General features: G+C 45.6%; 1 protein-coding gene across 1 annotated transcript in view; it reads right to left on the bottom strand.

The window, feature by feature from the left end:
• PPP1R14C (protein phosphatase 1 regulatory inhibitor subunit 14C) overlaps positions 1–15,084 on the bottom strand; it is a gene marked incomplete at its 5' end in the record, with an annotated part of 88,913 nt that extends 73,829 nt beyond the window's left edge. Inside the window, one exon of the mRNA XM_079716651.1 lies at positions 14,773–15,084. Coding sequence (XP_079572777.1) covers positions 14,773–15,084 — 312 coding nt within the window. The remainder of the gene's footprint in view (positions 1–14,772) is intronic.
• Positions 15,085–18,646: the final 3,562 nt, after the last annotated feature.

The following is an 18,646-nucleotide window of genomic DNA, read 5'->3' as shown; positions in this document are numbered from 1 at the left end:
TATCAAGCCCTGTGACAGGAGAGAGATTGATCATGGAAGAGAAAGGAAGCCTCTTCTTACGATGACAGCAGAGCAGGATACCCACCCCCACCTTTTTCTAAATAACTTAGATTTCTCTTATGAAAGGAATACACATTCATTGTACAAAGCATAAATATAATTAAAAGTACCCTTAGGGCTTCCCTGGTGGCGCAGTGGTTGAGAATCTGCCTGCCAATGCAGGGGACACGGGTTCAAGCCCTGGTCCGGGAGGATCCCACATGCCGCGGAGCAACTAGGCCCATAAGCCACAACTACTGAGCCTGCGCGTCTGGAGCCTGTGCCCCGCAACAAGAGAGGCCGCGATAGTGAGAGGCCTGCGCACCGTGATGAAGAGTGGCCCCCACATGCCACAACTAGAGAAAGCCCTCGCACAGAAACGAAGACCCAACACAGCCAAAAATAAATAAATAAATAAATAAATATATATATATATATATATTTTTTTTTTTTTTTTGCGGTACGCGGGCCTCTCACTGTTGTGGCCTCTCCCGTTGCGGAGCACAGGCTCCGGACGCGCAGGCTCAGCGGCCATGGCTCATGAGCCCAGCTGGCCTGTGGCATGTGGGATCTTCCCGGACCGGGGCACGAACCCGTGTCCCCTGCATTGGCAGGCAGACTCTCAACCACTGCGCCACCAGGGAAGCCCTATATATTTTTAAAGTACCCATAATGATACTAAAAAGCCTTTTTTATTATATCTTTGCAGTCTTTTTTCTTAGCACAAAGACATCCTATGAAAACGATTTGTATCCAGAATGCACATTATCCATTATCACTTAACTCAAATGTGATAATTCTCCTGAATTAAAAAGGTAATTTTCTTGGGCCTCCCTGGTGGGGCAGTGGTTGGGAGTCCGCCTGCCGATGCAGGAGACACAGGTTCGTGCCCCGGTCCGGGAAGATCCCACATGCCGTGGAGCGGCTGGGCCCGTGAGCCATGGCCGCTGAGCCTGCGCGTCCGGAGCCTGTGCTCCGCAACGGGAGAGGCCACAGCGGTGAGAGGCCCACGTACCGAAAAAAAAACCAAAAAGGTACTTTTCTTGAAGCAACCCAACAAGAAGACTTTTCATTGGGACACTAACTAGATTATTCTATATCCACAAAACCTGGTGTGTGACCAAAATTTTCAATCAAGGTGTAAACTCCACCAAAAATTATTCAAAATAAAAAAACTCCAAAAGCCTCTTCTCTCTTTTTGACCAATGGACATACCTTTCATTTGAATATATGTATTAACAAGGCAGAATTAACTATGGAAAAAAAGATCACAGATGTTGCTAGTAGTACTTTCATAAGTATCCTTGACTTTTCCTGGGATGATTTTTAACCTTATTCATCCTCAAAACATCCCCAGAGGGCTCTATCATTGAAAGCGGGAAATTAAAGGAAGCCGAGGATGTCGGCTCACACCCAGTCTGCAAATAAAGGCGGGTCGGGGGAGCCTGCCTCCTCCTTCTGGAAGACCACGCCCACTCCTACCCCAGGGAGGTAGGAGGGGCTATCTTAGAACTCCATGCCCTGCATCCCGGCGAAAAGGATGGAAAAAGAACCGTGATCCCAACCAGCAGGGGTCTTGAGATGAGACAGCCTATTTCCTATCACCAGTAGGAAGCCGTCTCCAAAAACTTCTCAGTTCGCTTTGATTCGTGAAATGGAAAAGATAGCCTGAATTCCTTGCGAGGAAGGCCAGGTCCACACTTACGCCCTCCAGGACTGCTCAGAGGTCGGCCTTGCGCCCGCGGAGGCAGCCGAGGGGGTCAGTGTCTTAGTCATAACGAGTGGCTTGAGAATTTGGATTTCACTTTACTGTTTTATATGTTCTCTGTATCTCATTCTTTGCCCTCCTTGATTGGTTTAAATTGCTTTATGCAAGGCAATTTACAGTAAGGTGTCAAGGATAAATAAACTAGTTCCTCATTTTCTTCTTCTTCAGAATAATGAGTTAACTCAACCCAAGGATCTTCCACGTATTAAATGCAGCCCACTATCCCTCTCTGAAATTTAACATGGGAATATTGCAGAACTTTGAGACGTGACTGGCAACTTAATGCTTTTAAAGACCCAGGCTAGTTTGGGTGATGGTCTGTCTGTTTACCTAGATACACACACACACACACCACACCACACACACACACACACTTTCACTATCTAAACATCCATCCATATAAACTGCTTTTGGCATAAGCTTACTAAATACTGAACCATCTGGGGTTTGATGAAGAAATGGAATATTTTAGCTTAACAAAAGGCCCTTGTCTACCAGAGACAGTACATGTTATTTTTTTTTAGTTGTAATATTTGTAGAGTGTTTTCATTATAGCAAGCATAATCATGTTTGAGCACCAAATCAATGACTCACTTTCTTCCGACTTGTTAGCCAGCTTCCACACCCCATCACAAACAGGAGAAAAACCAGTTGACTAATTGGAATTGTTACGTGGAGTACTAGCTCCTAAGAACCAAGCAGAAAAGCTATCTTTACCAATCCAAAAACTCAACATCTTACTTGCTTGGCTTAAAACAGATTTGATTCCATTAACATTTGCAGAAACGAATGAAGCAGCTCTGTCAGTTGTACTACTGACATAGAAAACATAAAAGATATTAATAGATGATGGACCATAGCAGCTCAGGACAAAAACATCCTTAGGCAGAAGCAAAGGATGTTGTTAAGGGTTTTTCACATTTTATTTAGAAGAAGCATTATTTCTTTACTTCAACCATGTCAAAGGTAATATTTGGTACTTTCAAACATGTAGGATAAAATGGCTTATTTAAAGTGAGTTTCCAACTTTTTACCTCAAAATTCCATCTAAGTGGATAAATAGAGAACATAAGGACTCCAATACTAACTGCTCACGCAAACCTGGCAATCAGAAATAAGTAGCACACTCAACTGTGATGTATACTTGAGAACTAATAGATTTGAATTTTTCTAAAGAAACAGCTGAATCCTCTAAATGGTTCAGCTAAAAAATAATAGAAGACTGTAAATTGTTCAACTAAGATGCAGTATATTTGAAAATATGTCAAAGAAATTAAGCAGAAAAGGCTTGCCCAGTGTATCGGTCAAAAATGCTAGAATCCATGGAAATGATCAGGGGGTGAAGGTGAAACTGATGTTCATGGTTTCCAAGAAACATGTTCCATGTTTCCAACTCTGAGTCTTCCTTTTCGTCTTACTGGCAATTTCAACGTGGGCATGTTACTAAGCCCCTCTGAGTCTCAATGTTCACATTTTAAAAATAGGATAACTACTCACATCACAGAGCTTTTGTGTGGAGGAATGGGATTATCTGATGGTGCTTTATGGATTCTATCATGAAACAAAATAAACAAATATTATAAAGATCAATCAATTCTGCTTTTCACTTCCTACCGGAACTGCCTATGAAAAATCTTACTTTCTTTTTTCTATCCCATCATGTTCTAAAACTAACTATAAAGTGACATTCCAGGAATAAATTCCCCAGTGAAAATTAATTTCTTTAGTACAGATTTATTCAGACTCTTATTTAGGCTAATTCGTACTCTGCCTTTTAAAAAATTTATTTCCTAAAGGTGCTGCACTTTTCTCTCTCAGATGCTCATTTTATATCTCAACACAATTCTTCCTCAAGCTAAAATAAATACCATCATTAGTTAATTATAAGCTGCCAAGACAATGGACAAATAATAACAGGAAAGGTCTCCAACAGGCAATATTATAACTTATATGCCTAAAAGCTTTAAGTCAAATATGCCAGCTCTTCTTAAAGGTTAACCCAATTAAATGCAAAAAAAAAAAAAAAAAGGCAGATAGGGTAGCTCTGAGTATCTGCACTGTTAGATTTCATATTTAACTTGGAAATCAACAGTGGGGAGGAAGTGCTGGAGGGGGAAAGAGGGTTCTTTTAAAAAGGCTTCTCAGCTGGATCCTTCCCGTCCAAGTGGCATCACATAAGACATCATGCAAGGGAAGGCTGGAGACACTCACTTTAGCTACTGAAATGACTATGTAAATCAGATGATCCTTTGGTGAACTAGTCTAACTGTCTCAGGTTTGCCTTGAGAGGAAAGACCCTCTATTACTGCTTTAAATATCACCCTCTCTTTAATAAATCTCATTTTCTCCAACGCACGGTCAGCTTTATTACAGACTCTCTATAAAGATCAGAGCTTGAAAGCCCTAGACTTCCTTTTTTTTTTTTTTTTTTTTCAGATGAGGAAAGAAAACCTGAAAACAAAAGCCAATGTGAAAATGACTTGCCAAGGTCATCTGGCTGGTGAGCGGCAGCCCTGCTAGAACAGAGGCCAGGACCCTTCCCACGACATCATACTGAGAACACGTTTCGAGTCATAGATCTCATAGATGCCACCATGGTCCCACAGCCCACAGATGATACAGCCTGCGCTGTGTATTCACTCCTGAAGTTCAGCTATTAACTGACGACTTTCTCTTACTTAAGACCTTACTTCCTATTAACCTGAACGATAAAGTGTTTTTAGTCATTTACATTATAATGTCAATGAATTTAAGATAATCTTTCCCGAAAACAGGCTTTGAGTAAAGGAAGAAATACACAACCACTATGTGGTAAATAAATGTATTGAAAACACTAATACAACCGTGAACAGGAAATAGTTGCCACCCTCAAGGGGCTTCCAATCATATGGACACCTCCATTCTTCCCCTATAACAGGAAGGGTCCCTTTACTTTCTCTTTTTTCTCTTATACAGTTTAAATGAATGAAGGCATCTTCTTCCTCTTTCCCCATCTATGTAAATACCTGTTGGAATGAATGAATATTCCTTCCCTCCACAGGTCTTTCCACAGTTTGACCTAACGATTCTTTCAAAAAGGAAAAGCCCTTCTGTGATCCTTTTTTCCTCAACCATAAAGTGATGCTTTACAGACTAATTCACACTCTGGTCTCTTCTTTTTTCTAAGCTTTTACTCAGTGGAACAGATTTCCAAAATGCCAGTGGTGACTAAGAAAAACCTGGTGAGAATTTATTGGCCCAAACTTTTAAGCAGAGGCAGGAATCCTGGCTTTCATTCCTTGTTCTATCAAGACTCGTGTGAGCCTGTTGCTCCAAATCTTATCTTCTAACGGAAAAGCCCTCACCCCTTCCCAGCACAACAAGCATCTCCACTTCCAAAGAAATGAACGATTACTGTGCAAACAAAATAATATTCTTGTACACACTGAAAAGTTAAAATTACAGAGAAGAATGGCGGTAATGAGTGATTACTTCCTTTGAAGACTTTCATCACCTGGGCCTCTGTGCCTTATTCCATCATAATGTCCTTTTAGCTCACAGTTTCAAAAAAAAACACATGTATATAATTCCTAAGCATGAAAAAGAACTGAAACTTCAGGTCAACGACAGAAGAGCAGATTTTTTTTTTTTGGCTGCTCTGCGTGCAGCATGCGGGATCTTAGTTCCCCAACCAGGGATCAAACCCGCGCTCCCTGCAGTGGAAGCTCGGGGTCTTAACCACTGGACTGCCAAGGAAGTCCCACGAAGAGCAGATTTTTAATACAGGCAGAGCCAAATTACATTAATGCACTTAATTTGGGGTATGTATTTCTGAAATGCACGGCACCGGAAGATGCTGCCATCTGGTCTAGGGGACCAGTTTCTGCGTCACTCACTGGACAGCCAGGTCCTGGACCCCTGAGTGCAGCCAGGATGCAAGAGGCCACTAGGGCTGCAGGGACCACAAGATTTTGCCCTCAGAAGCTGCAAGAGACAGGATTATAGAAAGGGGCCGAGACAGGGGTGAGCACAAGCCAGCAAAGGCCTATCAGCCAGCCTGCCAGTGACGACACCTGTGACAGAGGTTTCCTGGAGGAGAACAGGTAAGAGACAGGCAGGTGAGGAGGAGGGAGGGAGGGAGGGAGAGGTGATTCTGGCAGAGAGAGACAAACGGGAAGGGGCTCCTGCCTGACCTGCACTAGGATCTCGGTCAATAACTGAAGAAGCAAGGGTGGGCTGGGGGAAGGAGATGAGACCGGAGAGGGACCAGCAGCAGAGCCCTGAGCCTTGTCGCAGGCCGTATCCTGAAGACTGTGGAGGGACTAGATCCGGTCAGGATTTTAGAAACACTCCAGCCGGCCATGTGGAGGGGGCTCCGAAGCTCCCATGGTGAGGGAGAGCTGGAGATGAAGGACCAGAGGAGAAGACCCCAGCCCAGGAACCAGAGACAGGGCTTCGCTCCGGCCTCTGCCACTGGAGAATGACGTGACCTCTGACTGGGACCTGTCGCTCAGGCTCTCTGTACCTCGGTCTCTCTACCTCCCTTGCAGAGTTACTGTAGGGGATGAACGAGGACTCAGGAAGGACGGGCTGTGCAGTAAGAACTTAATAAACGCAGCTGCTGGGAGCAACGGTAGCATCGAGGCTGTGTGACTTGGGGAGTCAGCGTGACCTTGGACAAGGACAAGGAACAACTTCTCTGACCTCAGTTTCTTCCTCTATAATGAGAAGAAATTAAGATAATACTACCCATCTCATAAAGTTACTGTCAGGATCAATTGGAGGAGATAAAATGCATAAGTCACCTGGCCCTGGACCGAGAGCTACTTGAGTAGCAGAAGTAGTAATAACAGCAGCAATAGTAGAGGGCTGGTAGTAGTACTAGTGCTAGTAGTAGCAGTAATTTGAGGGACACGAGACCAAAGTGTCTCTTCTATAATACAGGTGAGAAATTATATGGTGCTGGACTAAAGCGGTGGCAGTGAGAAGCCGAAGAATCAGATTCCAGAGCTCTGAGGAGGCGTCCACAAGACCTCCTGACCGCTGGATGTGACCCGCAGGGAGAGGTCAGAGGAGGAGGCCAGCATGCTCTCGGCTGGGACACCTGTGGACAGCGTGCCTCCCATTCACCCGGGGAACTGAGGAAGGGGGGCAGGCTGCAGAGGAAAATGAGAACCTCAGTTTCAGAGCAGCTAAAGCTGAGGTTCCCACGGGGCATCTGAGTATGTCTGGTACTCAGAAGACAGATCAGGGCTAAATATACAGATTGAAGGGTTGTCAGCATATGGACGGCACCTGAGGCCACAGGAGTATTCATCTCAACCAGAAAGAGGACGCAGGGGTGGGGAAGAAACAGAAAGAATAGAGCAGAGGCCTAAAGACAGAGCCAGTGTGACAGCACTGAAGAGGCGGGCAGAGGACGAAAAGCCAGAAAGGAGGCTGGAAGGGTAGCTAGAGAGCAGGATGAGAGCCAGGCGAGGACTGCTCAAAGCTTCCCTAGGAAATGGTGAAGGGCACCTAATGCCTCAGAAGGTCAAGTAAAATAAAGACCCAAACAAACTACTGGACTGAAAAGCAAGAAGATCCTCAGGGAAGCCATGGGAGGAGCCAACATTAGATTGCAGTGGATAAACAGAAGGTGTCATGGGGGGAGAAAGATCTGGAAAAATAGCAAGGGAAGGAGAAGATAAGGCAGCAACCAGAGGGAGTACAGGATTGAGAAAGGGAAGCATTTGTGTGGTAGGAGGTTGTTGGTAAGGGAAAGAAACACTGCAACTTGTGTATGTGCTGGGGTGAACGGAGGAGGTTGAAAAGCAGCCCAGGTAGGAAGGTACTTAAGAGAAGGAAGTGCCCGGGAGGGTGGATGGATTGGCTAGAACAGCGGGAGGCTGCAAGGGGCAGGGCAGGTAACAGAAAGGGTGCCTTGAAAAGACAGGTGGGGACTTCCCTGGTGGCGCAGTGGTTAAGAATCCGCCTGCCAACGCAGGGGACACGGGTTCAAGCCCTGGTCTGGGAAAATCCCACATGCCGTGGAGCAACTAAGCCCGTGAGCCACAACTACTGAGCCTGCGCTCTAGGGCCCGCGAGCCACAACTACTGAAGCCCGCGTGCCACAACTACTGAAGCCTGCACGCCTAGAGCTCGGGCTCCGCAACAAGAGAAGCCACCGCAATGAGAAGCCCGCGCACCGCAACGAAGAGTAGTAGCCCCCGCTCGCCGCAACTAGAGAAAGCCCGTGTGCAGCAACAAAAACCCAACACAGCCAAAAACAAAATAAAAAAAATAATAATTTTTTAAAAGACAGGTGAAGGTTTGAAATAGACAAGTGCAGGAAACGGGAGACAAGAGAGTAAACTACAAAATGCAATTATGCACATGGTGCACACACCACATGGAAAATGAAACAGACTCAGTTGTTCCCTCATCTAGAAAGAGATGATGTCTTTGAGGAGACTATGAGCTGGGCAAGGGTATCCTATGAAGCCAGGTTGTTTCAAAGGTGAGAGAAAAATGGAAGATACTGGAAACAAACAGGTGTCCGAGATGAGAAGGGCAGGTAGGCTAGTGTGGCAAGGGGAACAGTAGAAGCAAAGGAAAAGAGTGGACGGGAGACATGAGGAAGATTCAGTTTTCAAAAGAATTCTCTCAGTCTAAGCTTAAAAATCAATTAGCTGCAACTACTGTCTTTCAATTCCTGTTTTGAGCAAAATAGGTCAATGGAGGTAGGTGTATATCCAAAAATGCTAAAATAAAACAGTAATGATGCAAGAGCTTGACATAGATGATTGTAACCAAACCCTGCACCAGTTTTTTTCCATAGCCATGAGCATGATAAAGGAGCACCACCAAATAAGCCGGTACTAAAAGATGAATGACTTTTAAAAGGTTTTCGGAAGGTTGACCGTTTTTCATTCACTCAAATAAATGCTTAAGGGCTGAAGAACTGTGCCCTACAAGGAACACAGACAAAGAAAATTAAGACCAATCCTGCCTTCAAATTGTTGATGCATAACTTCTCTCCACATATATGAAAATCCACAGGAACTTCCAGAACGAGGAAGGCTCTAGGAAAAAAGGGAATGACAGAGCGAATATTTGCCCATGTTCAAGTTCAAAAATACACCAACGCCTCTGACCTCACATCCGTCTCCAAATTCTACCACCAAATAGGTACGAATACTTCTTTTATCTTCCCCCCTCCTCCTCTCCCACATCACAGAGAACGACCAACAGTTACTGGCTGGTTATGATTCAAACTACAACACCGACTAAGGTCCAGCTCCACGGTCGGACCCATTCGGTCCTCATAACACCACCACAAAGGGGCCAGGACTATTCCCTTAAACGCAGGGGGAAAGTGGGGCTCAGAGAGGTTAAGGAAATTGCCCAATCTCTAAGCACTACTAAATGCTGGGGCCAAGGTACCTTTCAGGTTCACCTCGCTTCGAAGCATTTACTCTTTTAATCACTGCCTCCACACCAAATTTCCCTAACCATTGTTCCAAAGGGAAACCTGTTAAGTACAGTTTTCATTTCATCCTTTGGCAATTTAGAATTGTTTTATTCATGGACTTTTAACATGTTTAATTTATTCCTTAATATTTTACAGATTGAGTTTATGGAGTTTTTTTTTTTTAAGCAGTTTGGTTTAAAAGTCTATTCATTCTCAAATACCTACACAAATGGGGATTCACCACATAATCCACAAACCATCTTCTAGATAGCATTTTCTACCTTCCGGCTGAGGGACTAACAAAGCAGCAAAGCAGGCTAATTTGGTGTTGCAGAGTAGGAATCGAGAACAAAGCAACGACCTGAACTAAAAACAGGAGGCCTGATCCAAGAACAAATCCATGGACACTGGTGTCCCCCTACATGCAACATCAGTCAGCTCAGAAGTTACAACAGCTGCATCAGGGGAGGAGGCAACCTACAGGGGTTCAAGAAGGTGCCAGGCACTGCCCCACCTCAAGAAGCAGTGATTAAGGTACAGCTGACTTTCTGGACACAGCCCTGCTCTGCTGTGTCCCAGCTGAGGGGCCTGGGGCAACTTCTTGACTTCTCTGTGCCTCAGTTTCCACATCCATGAAATGGGAATATCAGAGGTTGTTACTAGGATTCCATGAACCATACCTGATACACAGAAAGCACTCAATAAATTTTAGCTGATTATCTTATATATGTTTAAGCTTTTCCCCTTCAGGAGCAGTTATTTTTTTAATGGCAGGTTACAACCCCAAAATGTGTTATGAAATCAATTTAGAGGGTCACAACCAGCAATTGTGGTAAATTAAATAGAACAGAATATTGTATTTCAACATTAATAAAGTCATATTTAATATTAACTTTGTAATTTTTCTTTCACGTACATGGTAACTTTAAGTGGCGCTTTGTGAATCTCTGTTTTCATCCATCCATGTATCAGTATGTGTATCAGGCAGCAAGTGTTTCTTTCTAGGGCCACAGTCAAAACAATTTGAGAACCACTGACTTACAGAATGAGGATGGTAGGGAGTAAGGGAAGATGAAAGAGTGTAACGTGCCAGAAACCACTTTTTAAAATGCAGACAGCTGCAGCAAAAGGAAAGCCCCCCTAAATGGACATTCAGGATAACCCAGGAGATACCCTCAGTATACAAGTCTGTTAATGGCTAGGCTGCTGCAGGCATTTCAGTAATCTGAGGTTAACTACAGGCTTTTATTTCCAAAGCAAATCAAACTGCAAAACTGGAAGTACAGATGTTATCTTGATGCTGGGCAAGATGGGAAAAATTGACATGACTTATCCAGTTAAGTCCTCTTGCAATACTCGTCAAAGTAGACACTATGCCAGATATCAAATGCTCTTAAGAATATTACTCAGCCATAAAAAGAAACGAAATTGAGCTATCTGTAATGAGGTGGATGGACCTAGAGTCTGTCATACAGAGTGAAGTAAGTCAGAAAGAGAAAGACAAATACTGTATGCTGACACATACATATGGAATTTAAGGGGAAAAAATGTCATGAAGAACATAGGGGTAAGACAGGAATAAAGACACAGACCTACTAGAGAATGGACTTGAGGATATGGGGAGGGGGAAGGGTAAGCTGTGACAAAGCGAAAGAGAGACATGGACATATATACAGTACCAAACGTAAGGTAGATAGCTAGTGGGAAGCAGCCGCATAGCACAGGGAGATCAGCTCGGTGCTTTGTGACCGCCTGGAGGGGTGGGATAGGGAGGGTGGGAGGGAGACGCAAAAGGGAGGGGATATGGGAACATATGTATATGTATAACTGATTAAATTTGTTATAAAAAAATGCTCTTAAAAACTATCAGTGTTTGGGAGAGATATGAAAATGTCTTAAAACAGAAATTCTTACATGTGGATGTAGATTTAACCTAGCAGTTCTGTTATAAGCAAATTCCTAGGTGAAAATGTAACTAACTGTACAAGAAGATGAAATGGAAAATAACTATAAACGTAAATAATCATTTTAGAATCTATAAAGACATTTATTTATGTATCCAAATGGCTGTATGATGTGGAGGGGGGGTTATTAATTTTTATTGGCGTATAGTTGCTTTACAATGTTGTGTTAGTTTCTGCTGTACGTATGATGTGGTGTTTAACAATACCACCCTTAGACTGTGTAGGAGGGGCCACAGCCCTGGGCTCCACTCATCTTCCTGCAGAGTTCCTGGGACCAGGTGGACTTACCCATCCAGAGCCGGTAACCCTCCATCTGGTTTTAGCCTACACTCTGAGCCCCCAGAATTCCCTGATCAAATACCAGGACACTTCCAGGGCATGAACAGGCTCCTTCCAGGTCTGGCCTCCCAAAGGGGGACTTTGCCACTGGTTGGAGCCAGAGGCACAGTTGGGGGTGGGGGGCAGACAGTGTGGACAGACTGGACATGCGAGTGGACACGATGCCCTTTACCTCATTGAAGGTATCACAGGTGAAGAACCGAGGGAAGCAGGTCCTGGCCCAGGGGAAGATTCTCCCAACCAGCTCTGAGCTCTGGGAAATCTGAGAATTCAAAGTTCAAGCCTAGCTTTCCAGGCCATTATGAAGATATCTTTGCCAAGGTAGGAGGATAGAATATATATGAATGCTCATTAGCTTGATTCATAACTTTTAAACATTTCGACACATGCTGTGAGGGCCTCCATCTGTTCTCTTGCACAGGACCCTGCAGAGTTATAAGCAGGCTCGGTGCTTAGAACATGGACCAGAGCCACACTGCTGGGCTCTTACCCCACCTCACCCAGTGACATTCACCAGCTATGTGAACTTGCGAAAGCCTCTTAATCCCTCTGTGTCTCAGTTTCCTCATCTGTAAAACAGAGATGATAACAGCACTCTCTTCATATGGGTTGTTGTAATGACTAAATGAATCAGTGCCTGGAACAACACGCAGTGCATAATATAAGTACTCCATAAATTCTGTCTTTGTATTATTCTCTGTATAAAACCGATTGGTCACTGCAAACTTCTCGATAAAACCATAGCCAGGAAGTTATTCTGTGTATTTCTTCTCTCCCACTCCTTTCTAATATTAAATATCATACTTTATGTCACTCTAAAAGACCACTATTTTCTATTCTGAAAAGGACAAGTCATCTAACTGCTGACCTGCCTGATGCAAGTCCTTCTGAAATTAAATACACGTTCATCTGGAAGACCCCCAACCTGGCAGATAGCTCAGGCCTCTGGCTGGTTCGAAGTCTGGCAAGCTGGCTTTCCGTGTCAATTTCACGGGCTAAACATTTGGAGACATTACCAATTTTAAGTGTAAAAAGGACATTTCCTAACCTTCATATTATGAGATTCAGAGCTACAAGCCAGGTAGGTCCTTCTCGATTCACAAACCAGAGGCTGAAATACTTGAAGCTATCAGCAAGGAAAGGCTACCAGACCAGAGAAATGAAGCTAAAAATAGAGCCCTACCAGTGGAAGACTAGATGGCAGAAGACAATCCCTTACGTGGCTACTTATTAGTCCACAGCCTTTTTATTATTCACCGAAGGTATAGCATCAATATAGTATTTACAAATTGCCAACAACCCTTTCAATGACTTATATTCCTTCAACCTAAAATGACAGAACAACTTGAAGAGGAATATTTGCCCCATTTTAATGACATGCGGGCAGCCTATAGCATCTTGTGTCATTTCACCACAAAACCTCTCAACTCTCTAGCTGTTTGCTATACGTTGAGGTCTGAAATGGGAGAAGTACAAGGAAAAGATTCAAGGTCATATTTACCCTTTAAAATAGGTACCTAACCTACATGTTTAATACAGTGAGTATTCAATCTTTCATTTTTTTCCAATTATTCAGAAGAACCTTTAAAATATATGATTTGCCAACCTGATGAGAGGCTGGAACTCTTCCCAAAGCTACATCTATTTACTCTCCCATAAAAAGAACATTGCTCAATCATTCTTAATTTCAGCAACAGTTTCTCTACTAACCCAAATCTTCTCCAAACCCCAAATGGAGTATAAAGACCAGTATGAAATAAGTGAAAAGTAATTGGATTCTACAGAGGCAAGACTGGGCACATCCATCCATCCCACAGTAATCCCAGCTAAATCAAATATATTGTTTCTTTAAAGAGTTCTGCCAACTTCCTATTTTTTAAAAAAACCCATAAACACTTCCTATTTTGGCCAGTTTTATTTATGCAATTAAAATGGCTTTTTCTAAGAGCTGGGCTGGAGAAACAATATATTTTTACAAGCCCATTAGTCATATAGTCAAGCTTCATTATATCACAATCATTCATCAGGCGTCTGTAATGAGAATGCTGTTTCCTTGCGCCGATGAGAATGTTAGGGAAAATATGTTTTCACAATAGGCCATAAAATGTGTGAAATCTAAACCAGAGGAAAAGCCAGTGGGTTCATCTGGCTTTCATTTTTGCTGTAGAGGGTAACAGCCCTATAGACACAAACCTAGCTTTAACTTAGAAACCATATCCTTAATTATTAACCCTCTCCATTCTTCCACCCTTTCCAAACTCCACTCCCTTAAGAGACGTAGAAGACTTCGTTTACAAATACTGTTATTACAGACACTCACGGGCGATCATTTTGGCTTCGGTCATTTTTCTGCCATACTTTTGTAACAGCTTATTCTAAATATTTCTCCTTACATCAACTATTTCTCCTGACGCGGCAGTCAGATTTGCGTATCAGCTTAGCCCCTGAACTGTGGGAAGTAAATGTCGCGGCGCAGGGGGAGCTGGGCGATTCCGGGCATCCCGCACACCACCCGCAGGCTCCCTTCCTTCCACCCAGGCACCCTTCCAGGTTGCCCAAGGCTCTCATTCTGCGCCCGTCAACGGGAGTAACTGAAACTGGGCAGGAAGAAAGAAATCTGTTTCAACAAAGCCCAACGTGTGCAGCTTTGGTAATGCAAGGCCGAATTATGGAGACGTGCGTCGGGGCTGGCTGGAAAATGGAAAGCGTTCAGCTTATGATTTTGTTGTATATTTCAGAAACCGAGGTGGTCTCTAAGGTACCCAGAACCTCTCCTCTCCGTTAAGCAGCTTTCAGTCTTTTCCCTGCTCCCCCTCCACAGAAACCGGGTCTGCCTGGGTCCCAGCAGTGAGCGCTGTTCTCGTGGGTTTGCGCGCAGCCGGGGTGATCCCTTCCGAGCCCCACTTCGGGGAGCTGCAGCTGGAGCCGAGAAGAGCCCGGGGCTGGCAGAAACGCAGGGCGCCGAGTAAGACCCAGCCCTCGGTACGGCCATCAAGGGGGCCCCCAGCTCTCCGGGCACCCGGCAGCTGAACCCAGGAGGGGCGTCCCCATCGCTGCGCCCCGGCACCAGAGGGCACTCTGGAGAGAGAACACGCCGCGCCTCGCTCCCAGCCCTGGGTCCCCAGGAGCCAGGGCGGTGCGCGCCTGGGAGCCAGAGCCCTGGAGAATTCCTATGTTTGCGCAGCGGGGCCAGGGAGGCCCCCGACCCTCCCGGTCCCGCGTCCAGGTACCTCGCAGCCGTAAAGCTGTCCCAGCTGCTCCACGATCCATTCCTCCAGCACGAGCCGCTTCCGAAGCTCCTTGCGATCGTATTTTACTGTCACTTTTCCCTGCTGGTGGCGCCGCGGCTGCGGCTGAACGTGCCCGGCAGCGGACGCCGTGGCCACGGGCGCCGAGTCCTCCCGGGAGGAGCCCGAACCGCTGCTCGAGCCCGGGCTGCCGCCGGCGCCGCCCCGGGGGCTCTGGAAGAAAACCCGCGCGCCGCCGCCGCCACCGCCGCCGGCCCCGCCGGCCGCCTCACTGCTGCCCGTCGCCACCGACATGTCCCCGCGCGCGCCGGAGACCGAGTGCGGCCCGGAGGAGGGGCGGGCGGAGCGCCCGGCGCCGCTACCGCCTCGGGCCGGGCAGCGGCATGCGCGGGCTTCGTCAGCACCTGCTCCGCGCCGCCGCCAGCTCGCGGGGAGCTCTGGAGGAGGAGCCGCGGCGACCGGGAGGAGCGCGGGCGGGGGAGGGCGGGGAGGAGGGAGGGACGGGGGCCGCAGCCCTAGGGACTCCGCCGAAGACCCTCTGGGTCGAGCCCCGGAGGCGGATCCGGCGCCCGGCAGGCAGCGGACCCGGGGCGTGGGAGTTGCGCGCGGCGAAGGTGGCGTGGGCGCGCAGACGCGCACGGGCGACCGGCGTGGGTCTGGGGTCAGGGATGATCCTCTGCGCGGGTGGCCGTGTGCTGCCCTCCAGGACACGGGGATTGCGCTTCTCCCGCCGCCTCGGCCGGCGCTGCCGGGGACTGCGCAGGCGACCGCCTGGGGCAGGGGACGCGGGAAGGGGCCGAGGTGCAGGTTCCTCGCAGAGGTTTCCCTCTCCCTGCCGCCTCCTCTGAGGGAGGGGCGGTGTCTCCTCCCCTCCCGGGCCCATCCCGCCGCTCCAAACACCCGTTCCTATCCGTGCCACTTCCTCTCTCGGAGAGTGTGAAAAACTGACGAGGCGATGTTTGTGCAATCAGGCAATCACCGCGCCTGAGAAATTCTCTTCAGACCCGTTTTTCCCCCCTTACACAGTGTCTTGTTACCTCAAAGACAGTGCATGCAGATATCTTTGTATCTAAAGGGCAGAAGGCTTGATGTCACTTGGGCAAGGGACTGGGGATATCCTGACAGCAAATATTTCTCTAAGAGTCAGTGCTGGTTACTGGTCTTACATTTCTAGTATTGTATTCCCTGCATAGTCCGCTTTCTTAATACCATTTCCAAACAACGTCTTTGAAGCTAGCAAAGTAACAGCACTGACTGACTACTTTTAAAACATCAGGCAGCCAAGAAGGGTTACAAATGAATGAGCTTATTATGCGGTTTAGGGCAAGGAGATGGGGAGGAAAGTTCTAAACAGAAAACTGCACGTGTATGCGTGTAAAATTATAGGGAGACACATGTGTTTCTGTTGTACATAACAATACATTTCTGTTCAGGCAACTGAAAGAAACCGCAAAGATGTTCAAACACAAGTAAGTAGCTTTTATGAACTTTTTAAAAACCTGGTAAAGGTTACTGGCAGCTACTCAAGTAAGTTTCTCAGAGATAAAGAATCAAGTCGATTTCCTCTGAACACTTTCTATGATGGAGAGGATTCTGGGTGGGCTCCTAGACTCACAGCTATAAAGACACTGAAAATAAAGGTAGCCAGCAGGTTTGTCCTGACTCTTCTGGCTGGTGCCCTGGTCTGCTCTATCCAGATTTGTGTCCGCTTTATTCCTTCACTTGGGGTTTTCCAGCCAGAACATGACTGCGAAGGGATTTTCCCAAGTGTTCCATGCCTAATGTTCATCATCGGGACAGGTCTGGCCTTGAAGAGTGAAAGGAAAGATCTAGTGGAGATTGTGTGAAATAAGGTGGCTGGTGTGCGTCTTGGACTCTTCTTGTAATTAGAGGGGGTCAAGGCTAAAAATCCCTGCCCCCTAGAAGAGGCCAGCTGTCCTTAAGGTGGTAGGTTTCCCACCCAACCTTTCATGGAGAAGGGAGACAAAACTACCCTGATTGGCTCCTAGAGATTTTTTTGTTTAATAAATTTATTTATTTACTTATTTTTGGCTGCGTTGGGTCTTCGCTGCTGTGCACGGACTTTCTCTAGTTGCGGTGAGTGGGGGCTACTCTTCATTGTGGTGCACGGGCTTCTCACTGCGGTGGCCTCTCTTGTTGCAGAGCACAGGCTCTAGGCGTGCGGACTTCAGTAGTTGTGGTGCGTGGGCTCAGTAGTTGTGGCACACGGGCTTAGTTGCTCCGTGGCACGTGGGATCTTCCTGGACGAGGGCTCGAACCCGTGTCCCCTGCATTGGTAGGCGGACTCTTAACCACTGCACCACCAGGGAAGCCCACTCCTAGAGATGGATGACAGTTCTCCACATCACCCCCTCTAGACATCTGGCGCTTATCCAAGTTACCTAGCACCAGCTTTAACCAGCTGGACTAACCAGGAGAATTTCATTCAAAACCAAAAAACAGCTAAAATTGTAGTTAACGAAGGAGAAACTATATAAAATCTTGGCCTCATTCTGATGTTGGGGACTGGCCATACCAATTATTTTGAAAACTGTGCCTGGTTTCCAGGAATGTGGCAAAAAGTGGAAAATTCCAACTCCTTACTTTGAGTCTTTGGACAATGAATTCAGTCATTCAATAATAACTTCAAAGGATTTATAGAAATTCACAAATTTCTTTCTGAGAATTTCTTGTGTCAGTTTTTTTCTCACTGCATAAGATTTGTTCCTTTATGCTTAAAATTCAGCTTTCACTTACATGACTTCAAAAATGACAAGTACTAAGTACATATAAGAAGAAATTTAGAGTCTTAGGCATCCTAACTTGTAGAAGAATAGCCAGGGAAGAGTCAGGCTCTTTCTAGGGGTACACTGACCTTCAGATGCACAAATGAGTCACCTTGACTTGGAATTACGAGTTGACATAAACAAGAGTTCCTCTTCCTATAAATCCAATAGCTCCACCCAGGATATAATTTACAATTGAAGTGAACTCCACAGCCCCGCTCTTGCCACAAGTACACACACACACACACACACACAACTCAGTGTTTGAATAATCAAAACTCAGTGTTCAAATCTTGACGGAGAATAGAATTACCGTTTTTGCAGAATTCAAATACTGAAGACAAAATATTTGGGAACAAGGGAATTATTCTCGGGCCAGAAACCGTTTACACAGATGAATATTTAAATTCAGCAAAACCAGAGATTTTTCATCTCTGAGATTAAAATGTAAATTTGTCCAGGGCAAACCCCTTCATTTCTACTGCAAACAAGTTTTTTAAAATGGTAGTTAATCAAAAACAATGAAAAGTTTTTAGTGAATGAAATGGTCTGAGAGTTTTCTAGAACACAAGAGATGAGCTTCTATCATCTGAGGATTCTATCAGTTGCTCACAGGATTTTCAGTTTGCAGAATACAGTCCATTATTTCGTTATTCTTTATGGGGTGAGAGCAGCGTTGTTGTTAACAGTATATCAGTGTAGTTTTCCTCTGGCTCCTGTCTCTTCTCCCCACCCTGCCGCCACCCCTTTTTTTTTTCCTTCCTAATTCTGGGCCTTTGATTGTATCATGTACTACAATTTGGAATCATAATTCCAAAATAAACTTAGCCACTATTTGCATAAATAACCAGAGCCAATAACAATCACTGTCACAATTCTAAACTTTTGTCTTGGCAATTAACAGAAGTTCTTACCTGACAGTTCAGAGATGATGAAAAGCAGGGGTGAAAATCCATAGCTTCAGCTCTTCCCTTCTCACAAGGATTAAGTATCCCTGCGCCTTCTTGTAAGCCTAGCCTGTGGAATAGTTTGTCTCTTTCTGTAAAACTAAGGTCAAATTTGTTTCGAGA

This window comes from Hyperoodon ampullatus, assembly GCF_949752795.1.
Source record: "Hyperoodon ampullatus genome assembly, chromosome: 12".
NCBI lineage: Eukaryota > Metazoa > Chordata > Mammalia > Artiodactyla > Ziphiidae > Hyperoodon > Hyperoodon ampullatus.
This window is presented reverse-complemented; position numbering and strand designations above follow the sequence as displayed.